General features: G+C 35.9%; 1 protein-coding gene across 3 annotated transcripts in view; it reads right to left on the reverse strand.

Annotated features, from left to right (window-relative positions):
• The window catches only part of LOC129265421 (spectrin beta chain, non-erythrocytic 1-like), a 60,549-nt gene that overhangs the window by 14,262 nt on the left and 26,114 nt on the right, over window positions 1–20,173 (reverse strand). For 2 of the 3 annotated variants that reach the window (XM_064102171.1, XM_064102170.1), the window contains exons 7-27: window positions 18,403–18,520; window positions 17,358–17,680; window positions 16,662–16,800; window positions 15,084–15,249; window positions 12,711–12,955; window positions 12,079–12,279; window positions 11,612–11,728; window positions 10,893–10,913; window positions 9,125–9,202; window positions 7,959–8,123; window positions 7,509–7,711; window positions 6,869–7,094; window positions 6,500–6,616; window positions 5,750–6,025; window positions 5,052–5,219; window positions 4,393–4,565; window positions 3,662–3,899; window positions 2,867–3,130; window positions 2,238–2,459; window positions 1,228–1,518; window positions 407–615 (exon numbers count right to left, since the gene is read on the reverse strand). In XM_064102171.1, the coding sequence (XP_063958241.1) occupies window positions 407–615; window positions 1,228–1,518; window positions 2,238–2,459; window positions 2,867–3,130; window positions 3,662–3,899; window positions 4,393–4,565; window positions 5,052–5,219; window positions 5,750–6,025; window positions 6,500–6,616; window positions 6,869–7,094; window positions 7,509–7,711; window positions 7,959–8,123; window positions 9,125–9,202; window positions 10,893–10,913; window positions 11,612–11,728; window positions 12,079–12,279; window positions 12,711–12,955; window positions 15,084–15,249; window positions 16,662–16,800; window positions 17,358–17,680; window positions 18,403–18,520 (3,960 nt within the window). The remainder of the gene's footprint in view (window positions 1–406; window positions 616–1,227; window positions 1,519–2,237; window positions 2,460–2,866; window positions 3,131–3,661; window positions 3,900–4,392; window positions 4,566–5,051; window positions 5,220–5,749; window positions 6,026–6,499; window positions 6,617–6,868; window positions 7,095–7,508; window positions 7,712–7,958; window positions 8,124–9,124; window positions 9,203–10,892; window positions 10,914–11,611; window positions 11,729–12,078; window positions 12,280–12,710; window positions 12,956–15,083; window positions 15,250–16,661; window positions 16,801–17,357; window positions 17,681–18,402; window positions 18,521–20,173) is intronic. The other variant, XM_064102172.1, reaches the window with a different exon arrangement.

A 20,173-nucleotide genomic window follows, 5' to 3' on the forward strand; every position in this document is an offset into this window, starting at 1 on the left:
ACACAATCTCAATACATTGAACCTTTACGATATGTATTTTGGGTGGACAGTTTTGCTTGGCTAAAAGACACAAACCTGCCTGATCAATCTACCTTTACAACCTTACAATTATGTTATCATATGTTGAAAATTTATAAAACCCCAAGACTTTGACAACTTTCTTTCATCAGCACCAGTCAGGATCACCCACCATTCAGAATTTCTGACCATCACTCAATGTAATATTGTACCCATGCAAGTGGAACTAAATGCCTCACTGACAAAGAAAAGATAAACCCAGACTTGTTTTTGCCCCCCTCAACCCCTAGGGCAAGATGTAAGGTAATTTTTGGAGACAGCCTCTAAAAAGTACCCAGTGACAACCCTGGAGTACCCTGAAAGTGAAAAATGCCTAGTGAAGTTATACCTCTGTGGATGTCCCTCATCGATGAGTTGTTTAGCCTCATGCGAGAGCTCATTGATGGTTTCAGCGTAGTCTTCTACAGCATTCTCAAGGATGGCATGCTTCTTAGCCATGGTAGCAGCACTAGCTTCATCCTTAGCACGTTCTTCACCCATCATGTACAGCTCCTGTTCACTCATCCAGGCTTCAGCCTCCGCTGCATTGAAGTAGTACTGCCAACAAAACATAATAAAAATCATCAGTAACACCATTTTAAATACCCCGCTCTCTGGATTCACTACCTAATATGCTGCATTGTTTCCAGCGGTGTTATTTCTGCAAAGCGCACAGCAAAACAAGTAAATTTTCACTTCTTTATTCATGTTTTTTACATACATATAAGTGAATCAAAATGCAACAAATCATGAAATCTTTTGTGAATTGCTCAGTCTTGAAGCATAATCACAAAGGATTATGTACGTAAAAATTATAAATATAGAGAGAACAAGAGAATTGTGAAATTGGATCATTTTCTTTTCTTTAAGACACAACGACAGGAAAAAAATGTAATATCAGACTCAGAATAAACCACTTTGCAACTGTTTCATGGAAGGTAATTTGATGTTCCGTTATAAGTTTCCAACGATTTCCTTGATATTTGTATGTACATAAATAAAGGCAAAGAACCATTTCATCATACACAATACATTAAACTAAATACACTGCCATGACATACACAATGTAGAAATAGTTATTGCAAGTACTTTGATCAATTAATAAGGGCCGGTACCTAACAACATGACCAATAATCATATCTTCATCTTAAGAATGTGCAATGTTCTCACCTGTTGTGCCTTATTTGAGTCAACCAGCTTATCTTTCCTCTCTGTAATGGATGACTTGAGCATGATGACATGTTCCTCAAGCTCTGTGATGCTGACCTTGATGTATTCTGATTGAGGATGACCCTGTTCAATCATGGCCTTACCCCTCTCTATCACCTCCTCAACCTGAGGCACGTGGCCTTCCACCTCGGCATTGAGGGAATTGGTCTTCTTCTGCAAGGTCTGTACTGCCTGGAGGTTGTTCCCAACATCGTGGGAAGTAGCCAGAGGTAGCTTTTCCTGGACCCAGATCTGAAGCAAAAGGAAAAGACAGTATAAATAACATGTTCCATCCAGGTGAAAAACAGGAAAAAGTTGATAGGGATGTGAGAGAAATGTAATATCAAGAGCGATACATCAGGGGAGCTTTTCAGGACTTGTCAGACGTTTTATCTGACAAGGAGTCACATTTTGTCCAACAGTTACCACAGAAACCGTGTTTCTCAGCCAATAAAAATCAAGGCCAGAAATGGTGAAATGCTTGCGTGATTTTTCACAACGGTACATCGTGTCAGCATAAACCTTATATTTCATATTTACTCTAAATATCTGTATATTTGTTAAAATGTATGCATTCACTTATGTTGCATGTACCTGTATTGCCAATAACCAATATCCCAGGCTCATAACTTTTCTATTACTGTTACATATATGAATTTAAAAAAATTAGTTTTTGCGAAGGATTGCATTGATATCAAACACTTTTTAAAGACTTTTAAAAGAATCCACAGATCCACCTTAAAAAAAGAGGTGTAAGTGAAAGTGTAGGAATTATAAATGTTTCTCCTTGACATATGGCAATGCCGTTACAACATCCATCAATAAGGACATGACGTTTTATCATATTCAAAATATTTTTTTTATTTTTTTACAATAAATATCAAATTTATTGTCGTGGTGAAAAAGCAAAGCTCTACTGCGATTTACTCCTTACTGTCAACAAAGTCCAGAGTCCACTACAAACATCTTACCTTCTCATCATCAAGATCCCTGAGAACCTGGTACCCTTTCTGTTGTGCCTCTAGCTCTTCTCGCCTCTTCTTGAGTGGATCTGATAGGTTGCTGAATCGAGTGGCCATGGCTTCCTTCTTGGCCGTCACCTTCTCTATGTGTTCAGCATTCTCTAGTGAGGATACCTGGCATTGTAAGCTCTCTACCTCCTCTTGCTTGACTACCAGGAACTGTTCATAGACCTGAAGGAACACACAACATCCATTCTGTAAAAATCTATTTTCACAACATATTTGACAGTCAATGCTTCTGGTTGAGAAAGATACCAAACCTTGATCAACAAGTCCTTCACAGCACAGACCTTGTTTATAATCTCATGTTCATTCCCAAATCTTAAAATTTCTTTGTTACATGTAGTTAGACATCATCATCATCAAGTAGTAGACGCTCAGGCCCACAATGTAAAGATTAAAGGCTACATACAGTGTCTGATTATCCAGGAATCTTGCTGATGGCAAGTTATGTCCTAGGAAAACTCCTTTTCAATTCAAATTATTTATGTTTAGATATTCCAATCTTCAGAGAATGAAAATAAGTGGTGACTTCAAGCATGTGATATCCACACTGAATCTCATGAAAGCTTTCCTACCTGTTGTTTCTTGAGCAGGTTGTTGACTGAGACAAGATCCCCAGCAGCATCAGCATGACACAGCTCGGTCTCTAGGTCCACGATCTTCTGTTCCATGTCATCACAAGCTTGGGTGAAGAGAGCCTGGCTATTGGCTTCAAACAGGGTCTTACCCTTGTCTTTGGTCGTGTTCTCAAGCTCATTCCATTGCTGTTCAAGGTCAGCAATCTTGGCCTGGACTTCCTCCTGGGTCTCGGGCTTCTCTTTAATGAGTTCATCTCCATGCTGAAATGATATGAACAAGATCATTACCATATGTAGATACATATAGAAAGGGTTTAAACATAAATCATCTCATTCATTTCCGCATAGAATTCAGTATTTATATGCTGTACTGGTAAAATCATCACTGAAATGTCCGAACAAATTGAATCATTTCACGTAGATTCAAACTTCTGTCTTTGAAAAATTGTTTTGGATGTTAACACCTTTGAAGAAATCTTCTAACATTCTAATGAAGTGTCTCTGTATTAGAACAAAGAGTCTATGTTGTAGGGTAGAGACACTTATTTGTTTTTGATGTTTTTGTTAAATTGACCTCCTGGGGATGAAGTTCTGTACTATGTGTTTATTTCAAATCTACAAGCAGATGAAATACTGATGAGCTCCTTGCATGCAGATATTCTGCTAACAGTTCTAAATAAATAGAAACAATTATTTGTTACTATTCATTATGAGACCATAACTTTAAAAGTAACATGTATGTTCATTGGAAACAAAAGTTTTTTCCTAAGACTAATTGAAATGGTATCAAACCTCTTTGAGCTTATCAAGGCGCTCCTTGTTGGCGACCAGCTCAGCTTCGAAGGCCTGGTGTTTCTGCCATTTGCTATGGAGACTCCTGGCTCCATCATAGGTCTCCTCCTGGGCTACGACCATCTTCTCCACCACCCAGAGACCAAGCTCCTCAGCCTCCTGGAGGAAGGACTGCAGGAGACGGTTGTCTTTCAGCTTCTCAAGCATAGCCTCGGCAGCTAGACGGTTGGCCTTTCGTCTGTTTGTAAGAAAGCAAGTGAGGAAATTGTACCGTGACTTGAAGGTATCCAATGGCTATATCAGAGCATTCCATCTACATGTATGTATGCTTCATACATGTGCATGAATGATTTAGTGATCAAAACAGTCCTCAGGCTCCTCTTATCTTGGAGCTGTGGCTAATGCTGCGTATTGGAACATTCCTCAACTTACATGTACTGTTTCATGTATTCTTAACCAAATGAATCAATTAAAAGGTCCGAAAATCATATGAAGAAGTATCAGAGCGGCCCAAGCTCAAGTTGATCACATTTTCTAAATTAATTCAGAGCTTCATATAATCCCAAACATTACATATGATTTCAATTCAAATTATGTTATGGACACTATTCTTATTGAAAAGAAGAAGAAGCAAAATTTATCGCCTGAGAGATATGTGAAATCATGCTTAGAGTATTCATTGTGATTTTCTAGGAATTAGGTTTTTATTTTTATTTTTTTTTTAGACTGACCTTTCATCAATGTTTTCTGCCTTCTTATTGATCTTGTCTGCAGCATAATGGTCTTCATCACACAGCCTGTTAGCGAAGGATAATACAGTGTTGATCTTCTCATCGTTAGTGGCCATCTGGTCAATGAAATGCTCATACTTCTTGATGGCTTCATCACAGGCCTCAAGGGAGTTCTGTCCAGATAGAGAGAGTGAGATCAATAGATCCAGATTTCAAAAGGCAATAGGGATGACCAACATAGTTTAGTTGAATGCAAAAAAGTAAATAAATAACAAGTTAATAAAAAAACATTAAATTCATTAAGATACTACTTGCTCACAAGATCATTGTTTCGTGAAGGTCACCATCATTAACATTTTCAATTGTCCGAGTGCCGACTAGCCAATCAAACAAAGTTTCTCTAAAACTGTTAATGATTGGAAATCTTCATGCAAATATGCTCTGTTTATAAAGGTAGATTGAAATGGTAAATCCTGCAGATTAGACAAGATGCATTAGCAGTACTTTATCAAACCCACTTATAGACAGTTACCAAAGTAGTCTGAAAACTCATTTGATTGGTTCACATGACCTGAACTAGCCTGCTTTCCATCTAGCAGGTCTAGTCTTGTCCACAAATTTAACCGCATCACACTAATCTAAAAGAATAGAATACTTACAGGTTGTTCCACTTTGGTAAGGAAGTTCTCCTGTTGGTTGAGGATGCTGTCAGCTTGACGTGCATCACGCTGGAACATCTGGTAGTTGAGAGCCTGGGAAAGGAGGAGTTGACGGTTGTCCCACATCTGGTGAAGCTCAAGCCATCCATCATCCAACGCTTGCAGACGCTGTAAGAAAAATGCAAATGGATACAGTTTGTGAAAATTACACCCACTCAGTCATTAAAGTTCTTCATAAATCAAAAGCGTTATGGGTTTTTGCTAGACTTCTCACATGAATTAAGTTCTGACCTAAATACATTGGTTTATTCTGTGTGTTATAGATAATAAGCCAAGGCAGCAGTAACTTTAAGACAGATTAAATGAGCAAATTCCCTTTCAGCTGTTCTTGTACATAATTCATCTTCTCACCAAATGACACATTTCTATAATAAAACAGTCTAGCTCATAATTTTATCATTCTATCTGCTTAACCATATTTTATTTTCTCACTTTTTTTCAAATGTATACAGTATGTTTACCTTTTTCAGATAGGACCTACATGTTTATTCTTCAGGGGATTCCCATATCATTTATCTAGTCCGAGGCGCAGAGGGATGGGGGGGAATTACAGATAAAATAATGTTTACTTGTGAGGGTATATGAACAGAGTATTACATCTATCATTTAGAACAAGAGTATATGAGATGTCTCTTTACCTGTCTGAGGAACATGTACTGTGTGTCTGTCTGTCCTTCTGTGATACGTTGTCCATTCTCCTTCATCTTGGCATACTTGTCTTCATAACCATCAATTTCATCCTTGATGGCAGCATGTTTGTTGAGGTACTTCTCAGCCTCAGCCAGAGACTCTGGGGTCTCTTCCGATGCCACGGTGGTCATGGTCCTGGATAGCCAGGCCTGGAAGTCATCCAGGTCACGCAGGAATTGATGTAGGTCACCGGCCTCGGCCAGAGCAGCTTCACGAGATTTTAGCTGCAAAAAAACAATTGTTAACAAATTTTAGTAATCTTCAGTAATGATTTTGTAATTGATTTTGAAAGTCAGTCTATTCAATATAATTTGTTTCACATAAATTGGGCCACACTTTTGAACAAACAATGCCATTATATGCAAAATACTTACAAAAAAAAATTCAATGAGGGTTGGTAGAAAGGGCTAAAAGCCACAGGTCCTTGTGACCTGTGCTTGTAATAAAATCTACATGGATAATTCCAGTGATTTGTCTTGCTAACAACCCTTGCAATTTGATACAATAGGGCTACTTGGAGCTGTGTAGAATGAGTCACTAAGGAGATAAATGGTTGTGACATCATCTTTCTGTACTCTAATTTACTGTTATTCGAGCTCCCATCTCTTCCAATACATGTACTGTAAGATATCAGTTCCTTGTGAAGTAAGTTTATTCATCTCTTGTGTGACATAACAGGTATAGTTGTTGGTACTCACCAGTTCCTTGAGGTCAAGCCAGACTACCATGATCTCATCATATCTCTTCTTGATAAGTTCAGCATCCTCTGGGTGTTCTTGAGCAAGTTTCTGTGCCTCGTTATCAAGGGCTTCAAGCTATGTTGAGAGAGAAAACAAAACAAAGTGATACTCATGAAACCAAGAGCTCCAAAATAAGAAAGAAGTTGGAATACTCGACAAGGAATACCTCCTCTCAAATGCATGAATAAACAATCATGTTATGGGTTCATAAGGTTTGGGTTTGTTCAAACATCAATCTTACATTTATTATATGATGAAAGTTATTGTAAACTGAGATGGAGATCTAGAAATTTTCTGATAGATGGATGATGAGACTGACAGACCCACCTTAGCCTCGATAGCAGCCAGGTCGCTCTCCATGCCTTTGAGTCTGCGCTGTAGGACCATGATGCCTCCAAGGTCGTTGCCAAGTTCTTCTGTGGCCTGGATGAGACGAGCCTTGTCCCTGATCCATTGGGTGGTCTCCTGGCACTCGATGTGGTAGGTCTGTACCTCGGTGACAGCCATGACGGCATCCCGCTTCTGCTCCAAGAGGGCACGTAGATCGGCCCATCTGAAGATCAAAGCACAATTTTTTTACTTGTTTGGTAAGGAAACGGTTTGAGCTCTAATAAGGTATCAATATTATAACACTAAGATAACTGAACTATTATTCATATTCAGAAAGTAAGGTGAGACTAAAATGTAATTGGTTGCCATAAAAAAATCAAAAATTAAATCATACCTCACAAATATCCTACGAATACTACATGTACTCATCTAGAATTGTGAGCAAAGGTAGATTAGTGTAGGAATGAGAAATTTTTAAACCATTTTGAGGAGCTTTTACAGCCCCCCCCCCCCCCAGCAAGAGTTAAGTTAGTGCATTTTTCAGGTTTTATCTTAAAATTCTTATTGTATCGGGCGATTCTTCTGCAAATGATGGGACATATACAATATTAGATCAACATTTCTCCACCCAGCTTACCTGGCATTGAGCTGGTTCTGTTTTGTTGTGATTTCTGTTGAGTTTGGATGCTCTACAGCCAATAGCTGTCTGGCCAATTGGTTGACCAGTTCTACCTTGGCTTCGTTGACCTCTACCTCCTTCTCCAGACGGTCAAAGCGAGCCAGAATGACCTCGTTGGATTCTAGATCCTCAGCTGGGATTAGAGCAGTTAATGTATGCTCCTACAGGGAGATGGTACAAAAAGCAGTGTAGATAGTGTTATTACATTACATGAAGAGCTTAGTTCTAACAATTTCACCTTTTTAATCATTTTTTTCAGTTATTTCAAGTCCATTGTGAAACATTCAATGGGTAACAATATCAAAGAATTTTCACTCAAGACTGTTTAACAATATTCTCAAATTCTTTTGAACCTAGTTTTAGCCGAGTCATCATTATACAATAAAAAATAAACATGTAGCTACTCACCTTCTCATCTATCCATGCCTCGACAGCATCAGCCTCGTTGAAGAGTTTGTAGAGGGAGAGGGCATCGAGGAGACGTTGCTTGCGGAGCTTGGCAAGCTCCAGGAGCTCCTTGTATCGTCTGTCGATGGTTCCAAGACGAGTCTGTACTTCTGGGGAATCTCGGTCCTATTCAAAGGGAAAAGGATTTAAAAAGTCAAAGTACTAAACTTTGAAAAATATGGTTAGGATATTGATATAACTGACTTTTTTGTATTTTTTATTCTCACTAATTTTTATAGTTCAAAATTGCCAAAAACTTTTTGGAATGGCCAATTCTAAAAATCAAGACCAAATATATCCAGTCATATATCCTGAAAATATCAATGTGTAAATAATGACCAATAAAATATTGGGCACATTAATAAGATTAGTAAAATTTGACTCTATATAAAAACATGTTTTTAGTAAATTGAGAGGTCTCTGCTTGTTCAATAAGTAAATACTTAAAGGGAAGGTCCGGGCTGAAAGTATTTATAGCTTAATAAATAGAGGACTTAGAATTCACTGAGCAAAATGCCGAAAATTTCATCCAAATCGGATAACAAATAACAAAGTTATTGAATTTTAAAGTTTAGCAATATTTTGTGAAAACAGTTGTCATGAATATTCATTAGGTGGGCTGATGATGTCACATCCCAACTTGTTCTTTTGTATTTTATTATATGAAATTAGGTTTATTCAAATTTTTTCCTCCAAGAACTAGAAAAATTGGATTGACAACTGATTTAGTGCGTTAGATATTTATTGCTGCAACTTATTTCATTATAAGGGAGACATATTATTCACACAAGTATGAAATAATGAAAAAAATATGATTTTATGTAATAACATAAGAAAACGGAAAGTGGAGATGTGACATCATCAGCCCACCTAATGAATATTCATGACGACTGTTTTCACAAAATATTGCTAAACTTTAAACTTCAATAACTTTATTATTTGTTATCCGATTTTGATGAAATTTTCGGTATTTTGCTCAGTGAGTTCTACTCTATGTATTAAGATATAAATATTTTCAGCCCGGACCATCCCTTTAAGGGAAGTTTAAAGAAATACACTGAATTATAATTTAAATTTTAAAGTCAAACATAATGTACTTTCAATCAAAGATAAAGGAGTGAGCCTACCTGTTCTCCCAGCTCTGCTGCTTGTTTGTGAAGACCGTCAATAATGTTGGCGTAGTTCTGCAGTTCTTCTGTAACATCCTATAAAAAGAAAAATTATCATAAAAAATCAATGGCATTTCTGATACAATAACAGATAAAGAATACTTTATCAGATCTTTAATAATGTCATGCTCACGGCAACATACAAAATAACAACAAGTTGTAATCAATAAACATGATAAACAGGATAATTCCAGTTCACGTTCTCATTCACGTTCACGTTTTCATTTTTATAAAGGATAATTCCAGTTCAGTCAAAACTTGCATTGCTTCATCACCATCACATGAGTTTCATTCAGAAAAATTCACGTTCTCATTTTTATTTTGATGACTGAATGAATGACTAATACTTTCAAATATACATTGTCTATTTATCCGACAAATCTATTATATTTTTTTGGTTTAACTTAATGATCCATTTAGTTAATATTTAAATATGTTCTTTTTTTCTATCTTAAATTTTGAGGGTTTTTTTATAGATACAGTGCTATTCAAACACATTATATAAAAGAAACAGTTTATTTGAAAAAAAAAATCAGTTTGGGATCAAATCATAACATGTTAAATGCTAACATTTTTTTTTTCTCTCTCTCTTAATCATTTTGACTTCTCATTTAAGAAATAAGAAGAAAATAACACACCAGGAGGTATTGTGGACCATCTACAAGACAATCTATGTCATGTGGAAATATTGGAACTGAATTGTGGTGGTAAAATATTAGGAATCATCTCACAGCAAATCACACAGCAAGGAAGTACTCAATCCATCCTACAGTATCGCCTTTACGGGTATATAATACCTTGCAAACATGTAATATCATTCAAATCACCATGATTAATAAAATGTCCTCAGTAAATATTCATTTTTCATGTATGTATATATTCATTTGAACATTGTGTCACTGTCATTAGTTATGTTAGGAAACCTCATCATGTATTGTAATCATCTTCATCCCATGAATACTGTGGAAAGGAACAGTAGAGCTCCACAATGCACAGTACATGTACATGTGTAATGCTAGTATACCCCTTGCTCTGAAGGCCTTCTGATAATGTTATTGACATTCTCTGTATCATTGTGCAAACACAGCGGCCATGTTATCTATGTGACTCATTCCCATAGTCTACAAGACATCCGATTTTCAAAATGGCTATATGAATAAGATGCAGACCTTTGGAAAGTGTGAGAAAATCTATGCCCTAACGAACATTTTGAAACGAATATCAAGTTTAACCTTATTTTTTATTTTTAAAGTGCAAGGTAATAATGGCCAAAATGAGAGGTTACTTTCAAGAAACCTAGAAATGCACCTATTTTACGAATCGTTGCAATATCGTAAATATCAGCATTGAAAAATTGGGCATTACACATGTACATGTAGATGCTCATACAATTGTCAATTCCCAGTGTAATAATACCAATTTTATAGGTCACTTATAAACTTGTGTTAAAGGAATCATATAGTAAATCCATGCAAATGTGTAAAATCTAAAGCAATCTTAAATCCAAATATTACTGGTTAGTGAGTTATCGTCATCCACAATGCTACAGTGATATAAAGAAGATCTTTAATACAAGTATCACTTTATTCTTGTAATCTGATATCATCATGCAAATTGCATTCACACAATATAAAGGGAGTTTGGTCTGGGTTTGTATGACTATATTGGTTCACACTAAACTGCAATGTTATGTTTTATATATGTACCACACCACTTCTAAACTCACATCGGTCTTGCCATGAATACTCTGGTTTCGTATTTGCAACAGGCATGTACAAATCAATGAAAGAAAAATGTAACGCCATGTACATACATGTATGCAACATAGAAGTTAAATTATGTTAAGAAATCACTATGAAACAGAACAAAACAATGCAGACCTAGCCTTGATTATCTATCAATATTTACCACAACATGTTTTTCCATTATCAAATAAAACCACTAAACAAATAAAATAGGCACTACCGAATTGAATAGCCTTGAGAACTCATTCTTTGCATCAATAAGTATTACACATTTAGCATTAAACAAGTATGGCACAATAGGGGCAGGTTTAGTTGAGTGAATCATATTAAACAAAAATAGAAAATAGGTAAAAACACAACTACATATGAAACCTACAGAAATAAACTTTCTTTATCAAGCAGCACATATCTATAATTTCAAAATGAAACATCGAAGATTCATTATTTGAATAATCAAACAAGCTTAACTAATAGCTCTTTCCTCTTGAGTAGACAAAATTGCTTTTTAAATAACATGATTTCAAAACATACTTTTTACATCACTGGTGTTGACGAATTTGGACTAATAAATTGACGGGAAAAAATGTAGATAACTGAAGACAGAGAAGACCCCCCCCCCCCAGTATTTCAATATTGATACTCTAACTAGAACTCTGTAAAAATATGATCCCCTTGATCGTACATGAGCTAATGTTCTTACCCTGTGTTTCTTGAGTAGAGATTCAGCACTGGCTTCGTCCCTTCCAACGTCCTCGCTTGAAACGAGACGAAGGGTATCCAACATCCAGGTGTCAACATCGTCAGCATCAGCAAAGAACTGTTAAAGAAAACAATTATTCAGGAGGTTGAAGCAATCATTGCATTTTTACAGTACAGTACTGAACAATGAAATATCAAGGCAACAACTGATATTTTCTTTTTGTTTTCTATCAAGAATCCTTATCACCTTCTAAAATCTTGAGTATAGAATCACTCATATACCATCCCCTAACCCCCCCCCAATCTGTAACATTCATGAATAAATACAGTCTTTAAAATAAACTTGGAGTAGATAGAATATAGAATAACATAAGAAGGTTGTTGCAGATTTATAAGAAAAATATGAAGATAGCTTCAACATCATCAGAAGATTGTTTTTTCAAGCTGTCAGAGAGAATTTGTCTTTACCTGGTAGAGGTCAACAGCTTCGAGGAGACGAGCTTTCCTCTGGTCAGCCAGCTCCTGTAGCCTCTGCCACATGTTCTTGACATCGGTGATACGGTCCTGAATCTTTGGTGCTCCAAAGTGTTCCTCTGCGATCAGGTCCTCGCCCACCCGGATGTTGCTCTCCAGCTGTGCATGACGACCCGATATCTCCGTCTCCAAGGCCTATAGATAACGGGTCATCAACAATTCATGGACATTAAATTTCAAGTTTACTAGAGACGATTACAACCTAAAGAATATTTTCAAAGGCTAGAAACGATCTAATAAATGACCCATGTTTGTTTTACACTGACACAACTCTAATTCAGGATTTAAATCCAGTTTAGTACCTGATAATAGGGAAGGTAAGGGGAGCATGTCCAACAGGTTGTCAGATCTGACAACTATCCTTGATTTTGATTGGCTGAAAAAGCACAGTTTCTATGGGTACTGTCAGATAAAACAAGTCGTTAAAACCAAAATTCAATATCCAGCCTCTGATTCTGTCAAAATGATGTAAACTTTACAATTCTAATAGTTCTGATTAGTACTAGAAAGTGCTTTAAAGAAAGCATACATAATTGGTTCAACGTTTCATCAAATAGGAGGGTTACCTTTTGTTTGTTGAGTAGGAGTTTGACAGTGGTGAGATCATGTCCAATATCCGTTGATGACATGATCTGCTGCTTCTCCTTGATCCAGTTCTCATCGTCGGCAAGATCCCAGAAGAACTGCCACAGACGCAGGGACTCATCCAGCTTGTCGCGCCGGAGACGGGCAAGTTCTTGAAGCTCATGGTAGCGTTCTTCTAGGTGGTTCATGCGACTTCCGACAATCTCTGGATCAACCGGCAGGTACCCTGAAGACAAATCATACAATGGAAATACACAACTGAAAATATATATCAATATTTACACAGAATATCACATTCAGATGGAATATTTTGATATTATAACAGTATCATAAGACAGCATGTCACATTTTGCACAGAATGACTTAGAAAGCAATTTCACAGATTCTAAACAAGCGATATTTTCTAATTTACCAAAAAAAGAAGAAATTACGAAAATATATACTTCTCAATATATCTATACATTTGATTACAAAAATAAGCAAATCAGAATGAAAAGGAAATCAGGTAATAAAGAAATTTGCTAAGCATCTTTATTATCTCCTTTTTTCAATTTCAGAATCAGAAGCAATGAAAATGCAAAATAAAAAAAATGGGCCAGGATCACACATTTGAGAAAAAAATATTGAAATAGAATAATATCACAAATAAAAGTTCTTTCTTTTAGAAAGCCACTAAACATGCACATGTTTCTCTATACATACATTGAGATATCCTTGAATTTTTCATTGAATGAATGAGGTACATGTATTCATAGTTCATTGACCCTGACTGTTTAAATAAATTCCAGACATGTGTTAACTGAATGATAATCCACAGGATAAATCAACTGCTAATTGTATATATCCTGTCAGTAACACACAAGGCTAAAAAGATGAATTGGTGCCTCAGTGGTAATCTTTGCTTTTCAATTTTAAATCATCGTAAACTTCTCCAAACTTAAAAACATACTAGTAAAATATTTTCATCTTTGTTTTCAGTAGTTAAGAATACAAGAATACTGGAGCAGGTTTGTAAGTTTCGTTCATTTTCCATCTATCTAAAATCATAGAACTGATTTTATTTATATTCCATGGAGATCTCTCTGGCATTTTTTTTCTCCGAATACTTCATTAATATGTTTTTTTTTTATACCTGTCTTCACATACATCACGGAGTGTAAATATTTGCCTTATAAATTTGCCAAAATTTGTACACTTCTGAATTAAATTATTGAAAAAGCAAATAGATTTTGATAAAACAAACACACCACAAAATAAAAAATAAACACCAACAAACCTCAATATACAAATCTCATAAATAACAGAAGGGGTTGTTACTTATGACCAGTTTATGAAAATGACCAAACTTTGAAATTTTAAGCTTAAAGGAGAATGAAACCTTTGAAACCAGCTGAATCCATATCAAAGAGAAAAATCAAAGAAACATATTGTTGAAAGTTTGAGGAAGATTGAATGAATAATAAGAAAGTTATGAGCATTTGAATATTGAGATCACTAATGCCATGTAGTTCCTCCCATTGGCAATGCGACAAAGATCTGTGATGTCACACACGTACAACTCCCTCATTACTTTAGTACTTATTTCACTTATATTGTCACTTTTATAGAGTCCATCACAAGGTGAGGTGTTCTCTTTATGAGAGGACAAGTACAGAGGTTTCACAACATTATTATCATTGATGAATCGTTTGTCATATGATTAGAATGAGCAAAAAGAGATGTTTTGGAGTATATTTTCAGTGTCCAAAAGGGGAGAGTTGTTCATCTGTGACATCATAGATCTTGGTCGCATTGCCAATGGGAGGATCTCCATAGCATTAGTGATCTCGACATTCATATGCTCATAACTCTTCTATTGCTAGTCCTATTTTACTCAAACTTTTGTTGATCTTATTCTTTGATTTTTCTGCTTTCACAAAAGCTAACTTGCTCCAAGAGTTTCATTCTCATTTAATATGAACAACTATGTTAAACAGGGTACGAAAATAACACACAAAGCAAGTACAGTACATGCACCTATTTATCATGTATTAAAAAGTAGCTTCCTTCATATGTAACAAATAAATTCCAAATTTCATCAGTATATCAATATTGAAATAACTACTTCAGAAGGTCATATTCCAAATTACAATTTTCATCGCTCTAATATCCACCTAATAGTTTCATCTTCATCAAGTGAATGAATATCCAACACATGACTCCAGATTACATTTCAAAGAAAATAAAAAACACTTGTAGACATCACTCACGCATACACATAATAAGAATCAGGTATATCATAAGAGCAATAATACACAATATGAAAACAATAAATGATGACAAAGAAATGCACTGAGTAAAGGAGACATTCATACCTGAACCATCCGGTCCATTGGGGTCCATATACTTGGCAGCCTGGTTGTTGATGTTGGTGACTTGCTCACCATACACCACAATGTCGGATTCCAGCATGTTGTGCTTCTGTATGAGATCCTCAACCCCCATCAAGTGCTTGCCATAGTCCTCCGATAACAGCAGCACCTGGAAATTGAAAGTGTCATTTTCTTTGGTCAATCCTCACAGCTATCAAAGGTCAATATCAAATTGCAATATATTCTACCAGCTCGCGAAAACCAAATGTACACCATCAAGATCTCCCAATAACCTAATATCGGTGTTGTGGCCAGGAATAGATTCTCACCATTCATTTCTTTGGAGCAGTGTTATATAGTTCACATACATGTACATATCACGCATGATGTCAAAATGTAAATGAACACGGTTAATAAAATCTAAAGAATTGAATTTTTTTTCGAACTCATTCTCACAGAAAGAATATGCTTTGACAAGGGAAAACAAGAAGACATCCCTTGTAGCATCAAAGAAAGGGACTCCTGCTTAGATACCACACAAATAATTACCATGATCGCATGATCAATTAGCTGGAACCATCGTCGTGTTGACACAAATGGTACAATCCTCAATGAAACAAATCGGCAGGCAAACCTTAAAGCCAATATACTCCAATCATAAACTTGACCAACATAAAATTCAATCCAACAAGTCCTTCCCATCACCACCATGACCACCACAACTACCAGGTACATAGTAATGAAGACCAATACAGGAGCAATTGTTCAATTCATATAGACAATTTTCTTCTTGGGCAGTTGTTTGACGTCATAATACCCAAGAACGGAATCCCCTCACCTTCCTATGATCTCAAGGAGGATTGGAGTCAAATTGAAAGTTATGACCAATATCATCACCTCGCCACCATACCATAAGAATATGTATGTACCTTTATGAGCAACGATATGTACAGGGAGAGTGTACTGGATTCAATCAAAGAATATGACTTATTCACCTCTCTGCTCGTACTTTATTACACAAAGGAATTGTTGTATTTGCTGACACCTATTTCTGGTTTATTTACATGTGATCCTTGATGTTGCTCGTTCAGTTAAAGTCGTAATTTCTCTAGATAATTCAAGTGAATCAAAACTAAATTTCATCTTTGGATATTAAAATCAACAGTCACAGACCTGGATTTCAAGATGCACACAGTATTGCTGGGGTAATATAAGATGGTCTTGGGCACCACATTTGTTGATAATCTCTGTCCAACATCATCAACTACTATTAATCACAATAATAATCATCATACTCGCTTATACAGGGTATAACACTATCTCAAAGCATTCTACAATAAATGCAACATAATTACCCTGGCTATAAAAGAGCAGCATTTAAATGCTCTACATTACAAGGAATAAATTCCTGCCACATCCCCATTCACCTCACCTGGGTCCAGTACATCACAATATGATTAAAAATTGTATGCAATGTTTTTTCATTCAAACGTAATGCAGTGGACTCCCTTCTAAATTTGCCAACTAGGCTAGAAGCACTGAAAACTTTGAATAGATACAAGACATGATCCTATTTCATACCTTTGTTTCTTCCATTGAGTCTAGGAGAAGTTCCATCTCCTGGAATCGTCTCTGGATGTCCAATGAGAGCTGGAGTCTGACACGGCGAGCCTTCAGAAGCTCTATCAGGTAATCCCATAGGCGTAGAATGTTGTTTTTCCTGAAAGAAAATCATCACATTTATTTCACCATCAACTTTAATACATGTATGAAATACAATGAAACACAACTAATTCTTGATGTTGGTTGAATTTTTCTTTTTCTCATAAAAAAATTATAAAAAGGATGTTTTAACATGCTAGTAAGGCAATATTTGAATAAGTTTTGTGGTCTCTTTCTTTAACATTTCCTTTTATTACCATCAATAGAATCAATAGAACTTTTTTTTTTACTTCATTCTCTAAATTCACCATTCATTATTGGTGAATTCATTCTGATTGACCTAAAAAATCATTTGCAACATTGATGCTTATTAAGAAATCTGAGGGATTACAAGTGGGTAAAAAATGAAATTATTTACTAAGATTAAGAAAAGATGGAAAAGAAGTCTTGATAAAAAGCTTATTCAATATACTTTCAATTTCTTGAAATTGTCAATAGATAAATGTACTTTACATCATGAATTTTTTTACATTTTTCACATTGTTTCGTTTTGGATTTTCATTTAGAGTAATGAAAAATAATCAGAATATGAAGAGCAATGAACGAAAAAATTACCTTGCATTAATCCTCTCGATGTCATGATACCTCTCCTCTTCCAATTCTTGGGCAACGGCCACAACGGCAAACACCCTCTCTTGATAGGCCTTGATGTCTGTCTCGATAGCCTCATGCTTCTTGGCTGCAGCCTCAACTGCAGGAAGGTCAAAGCCGAAGTTATCCTGGGCTACAAGGCGTTGGTTCTCACTCAGCCATGTTTCACGCATGGCCGCCTTTCGGTCGAAACGGGCGGCCAGCTGCTCCAGCTTCTCCTGGCGGATCAGCTCCTGGCGCAGCGCCAGCTCACGACCGTGCTCAGACTTCTCCAAGTTCTCCCATGCCTGGGTGAGGAGGATGGAGAGGAGGGGTAAGAGAGAGGAAGAGACAGAGACATCAGTCATCATCTTCTCATTAGAAAAATGATATGGAATGGAGATTTGTCATGTCCAGACCACATGTCCTTCAGAATGTCCATCATACAAGGATAATCAGAATTCAATTTACTTATGACACTGAGCCTGAGAGGCTTTACAATAACACCCTGCTATCATTTCACCATCACAATAAAATTGGTCAAGATGTAACAGAAATGTACAGAAATACTGCATGACCCTATGTTCTCCAAATTTTTCACTTTCATATCAATTTGAATTACATCTGTTTATCATATCAAAAACTAAAAAGATAACATTAAAATTGTGAGTTATTATCTACAGTTTAACTGATAATTTATTCAATCAGATACAAATCACACATTCACAGTAACAATCTTCCATTTTCAAAACAAATAATTATACCCTGCCAATATTAACATATTTGAATAAGTTCACCATTTTACATTGTGTTATCAACCTGGATTTCTTGTAATCTTCTTTCATCATTGTTCAGTTCCTTTGAAAATTTGAATCAAGATTATTTATATGACAACAAAGTGATTGTTTATTTCATAATTTTTAATCTATTTCATCATGTTTGGAAGGTAACAAACAATCATAATTGAGGATAATCCCCTGGCAGAGAATCCCCTGGCAGTGAGTCCCCAGGGTACATGTATGCCACTGACCTTGTTGATATCATGCACTAGCTTGCCTTCCTTGGGCAAGAAGGGTTTCTGGTTGTTAGCCCTCATCTTACTCTGAATGGTGAACAACATCACCTCAAGGTTGCCCTTTTCAATGAATCTAAAAATAATCAATACAAATGAGAATGGTTGGAATTGGTATGGAGAAAGATATGGGAATATACAATGGCAGATATGAGGCATACAAGGATAGGGAAACAATGGGACAGAGAATTATGTAATATGTAAGATGCACAATACGGGATGATGATCAAGACCGAGTAATGGTAGAATAATTGTAGAAATTGGTTAAAAAAATAAATGACTGAAAAAATACAAACACTAAATTAAACACAAAATAGATTTTTTTAAATAACAAAATTAAACAAAAGTATAAGCATTGCTAAAGAAAACAGAAAGAAATTTACGAGAAAGACAGTCAAGAATGTATTGATTGATTAATGGGAGGAAGATCATGAAAAACAAAAAGAAAAAAAATCAACATTTACATTGAGATTGAATCAATTGAGTACACAGTTGTGCATGCCAGTGTGCTGCATGTCCATCTATTAATGTTTTAAGTGCTATTTTCTAGCTCGGGTCTGCCAATGTATATTTGTGTCTGTGATTAATGCACAAGCATTCACACATTCATGTTTGTTCAAAGGTACTTCATTTGCAATGGATTTTAGGTGTGTTAGGCAAAGAAAATGCATATCTGTTATTCTTTCTTCTTTTACCTGTTAACAGATCTGAACTGCTTGCAAATGCATTATATAAATGAATTACAACCAAAAATAAATTACCTTCACTAAAAATCAGTAGCATTTGAATAATAATTTAATAAAAATTTTAAATCGTTAAAGTACAATGTATCTGAAAAAACAATGCAGCCATTCCTAAGTACCCTTAACAAAAGAAATATTTTTGATACAACCAAAGATAAACCTACAAAATTATATAAAGAAATTGTCTGTACATGCACATGCATTTCCTTGTCAACAAAATAAAATATGTACATTCACTGATAAACATAATTATTTTCCTCTTAACCAATACTTATACAGGCCTACATGGACATTGAAGAAGAATATCTTTATTTTTTCTGTGGTATCAATGACAGATCTGAGAGCTGGAGCATCAACATCACATGATGTCTGGCTTATTTAATTTGTGGCTGACTGACTGGTATGAGATTACAGGCCAGTGTTTGAGGGATACTGACTGAACACCATCCATCATGAATCCAGAGTGGTGTTGAAGGTAGTCCCAACCAAACAAAACACTTCTCCATCACATAATTCCCTAGCTTTTGTGAGTCCCAGCTGTCCCTATTGCTCTTGACTTGCCAGTGCAGGCACGATTGTCCATGATATCATTCACACTGAAATAAAATCTTTGGAAAGGCTTCCCCTTTTTTTTTGGGGGGGGGTTTGTCTCTTTGAAATACATGTATGAAAATATAACATCCATTCCCATATATCTAAGCATTATCAAAGAGTAATCTTGTTATCAAGGTACAATGTACATGTATGCATATATAGGGGAGAAACTAGCAATCTGGGGGGGGGGGGGGGGTTCTTCATCATTGAAAAATATCTTCTCATGTTACTTTTATCCCCTATCTGTAGAATTCACACAAAAAATCTGATCAAGGTATGCAGACACTGTATCTCTCATTAATTCATCATGTTCAATGTCAGAGCTGATTTACACGCAGAATCTAATTTTGGATTTCTTTTCCACGCAAGCATGGATTTACTTCAAGAATGGT

This window comes from Lytechinus pictus, chromosome 7, assembly GCF_037042905.1.
Source record: "Lytechinus pictus isolate F3 Inbred chromosome 7, Lp3.0, whole genome shotgun sequence".
Lineage (NCBI taxonomy): Eukaryota > Metazoa > Echinodermata > Echinoidea > Temnopleuroida > Toxopneustidae > Lytechinus > Lytechinus pictus.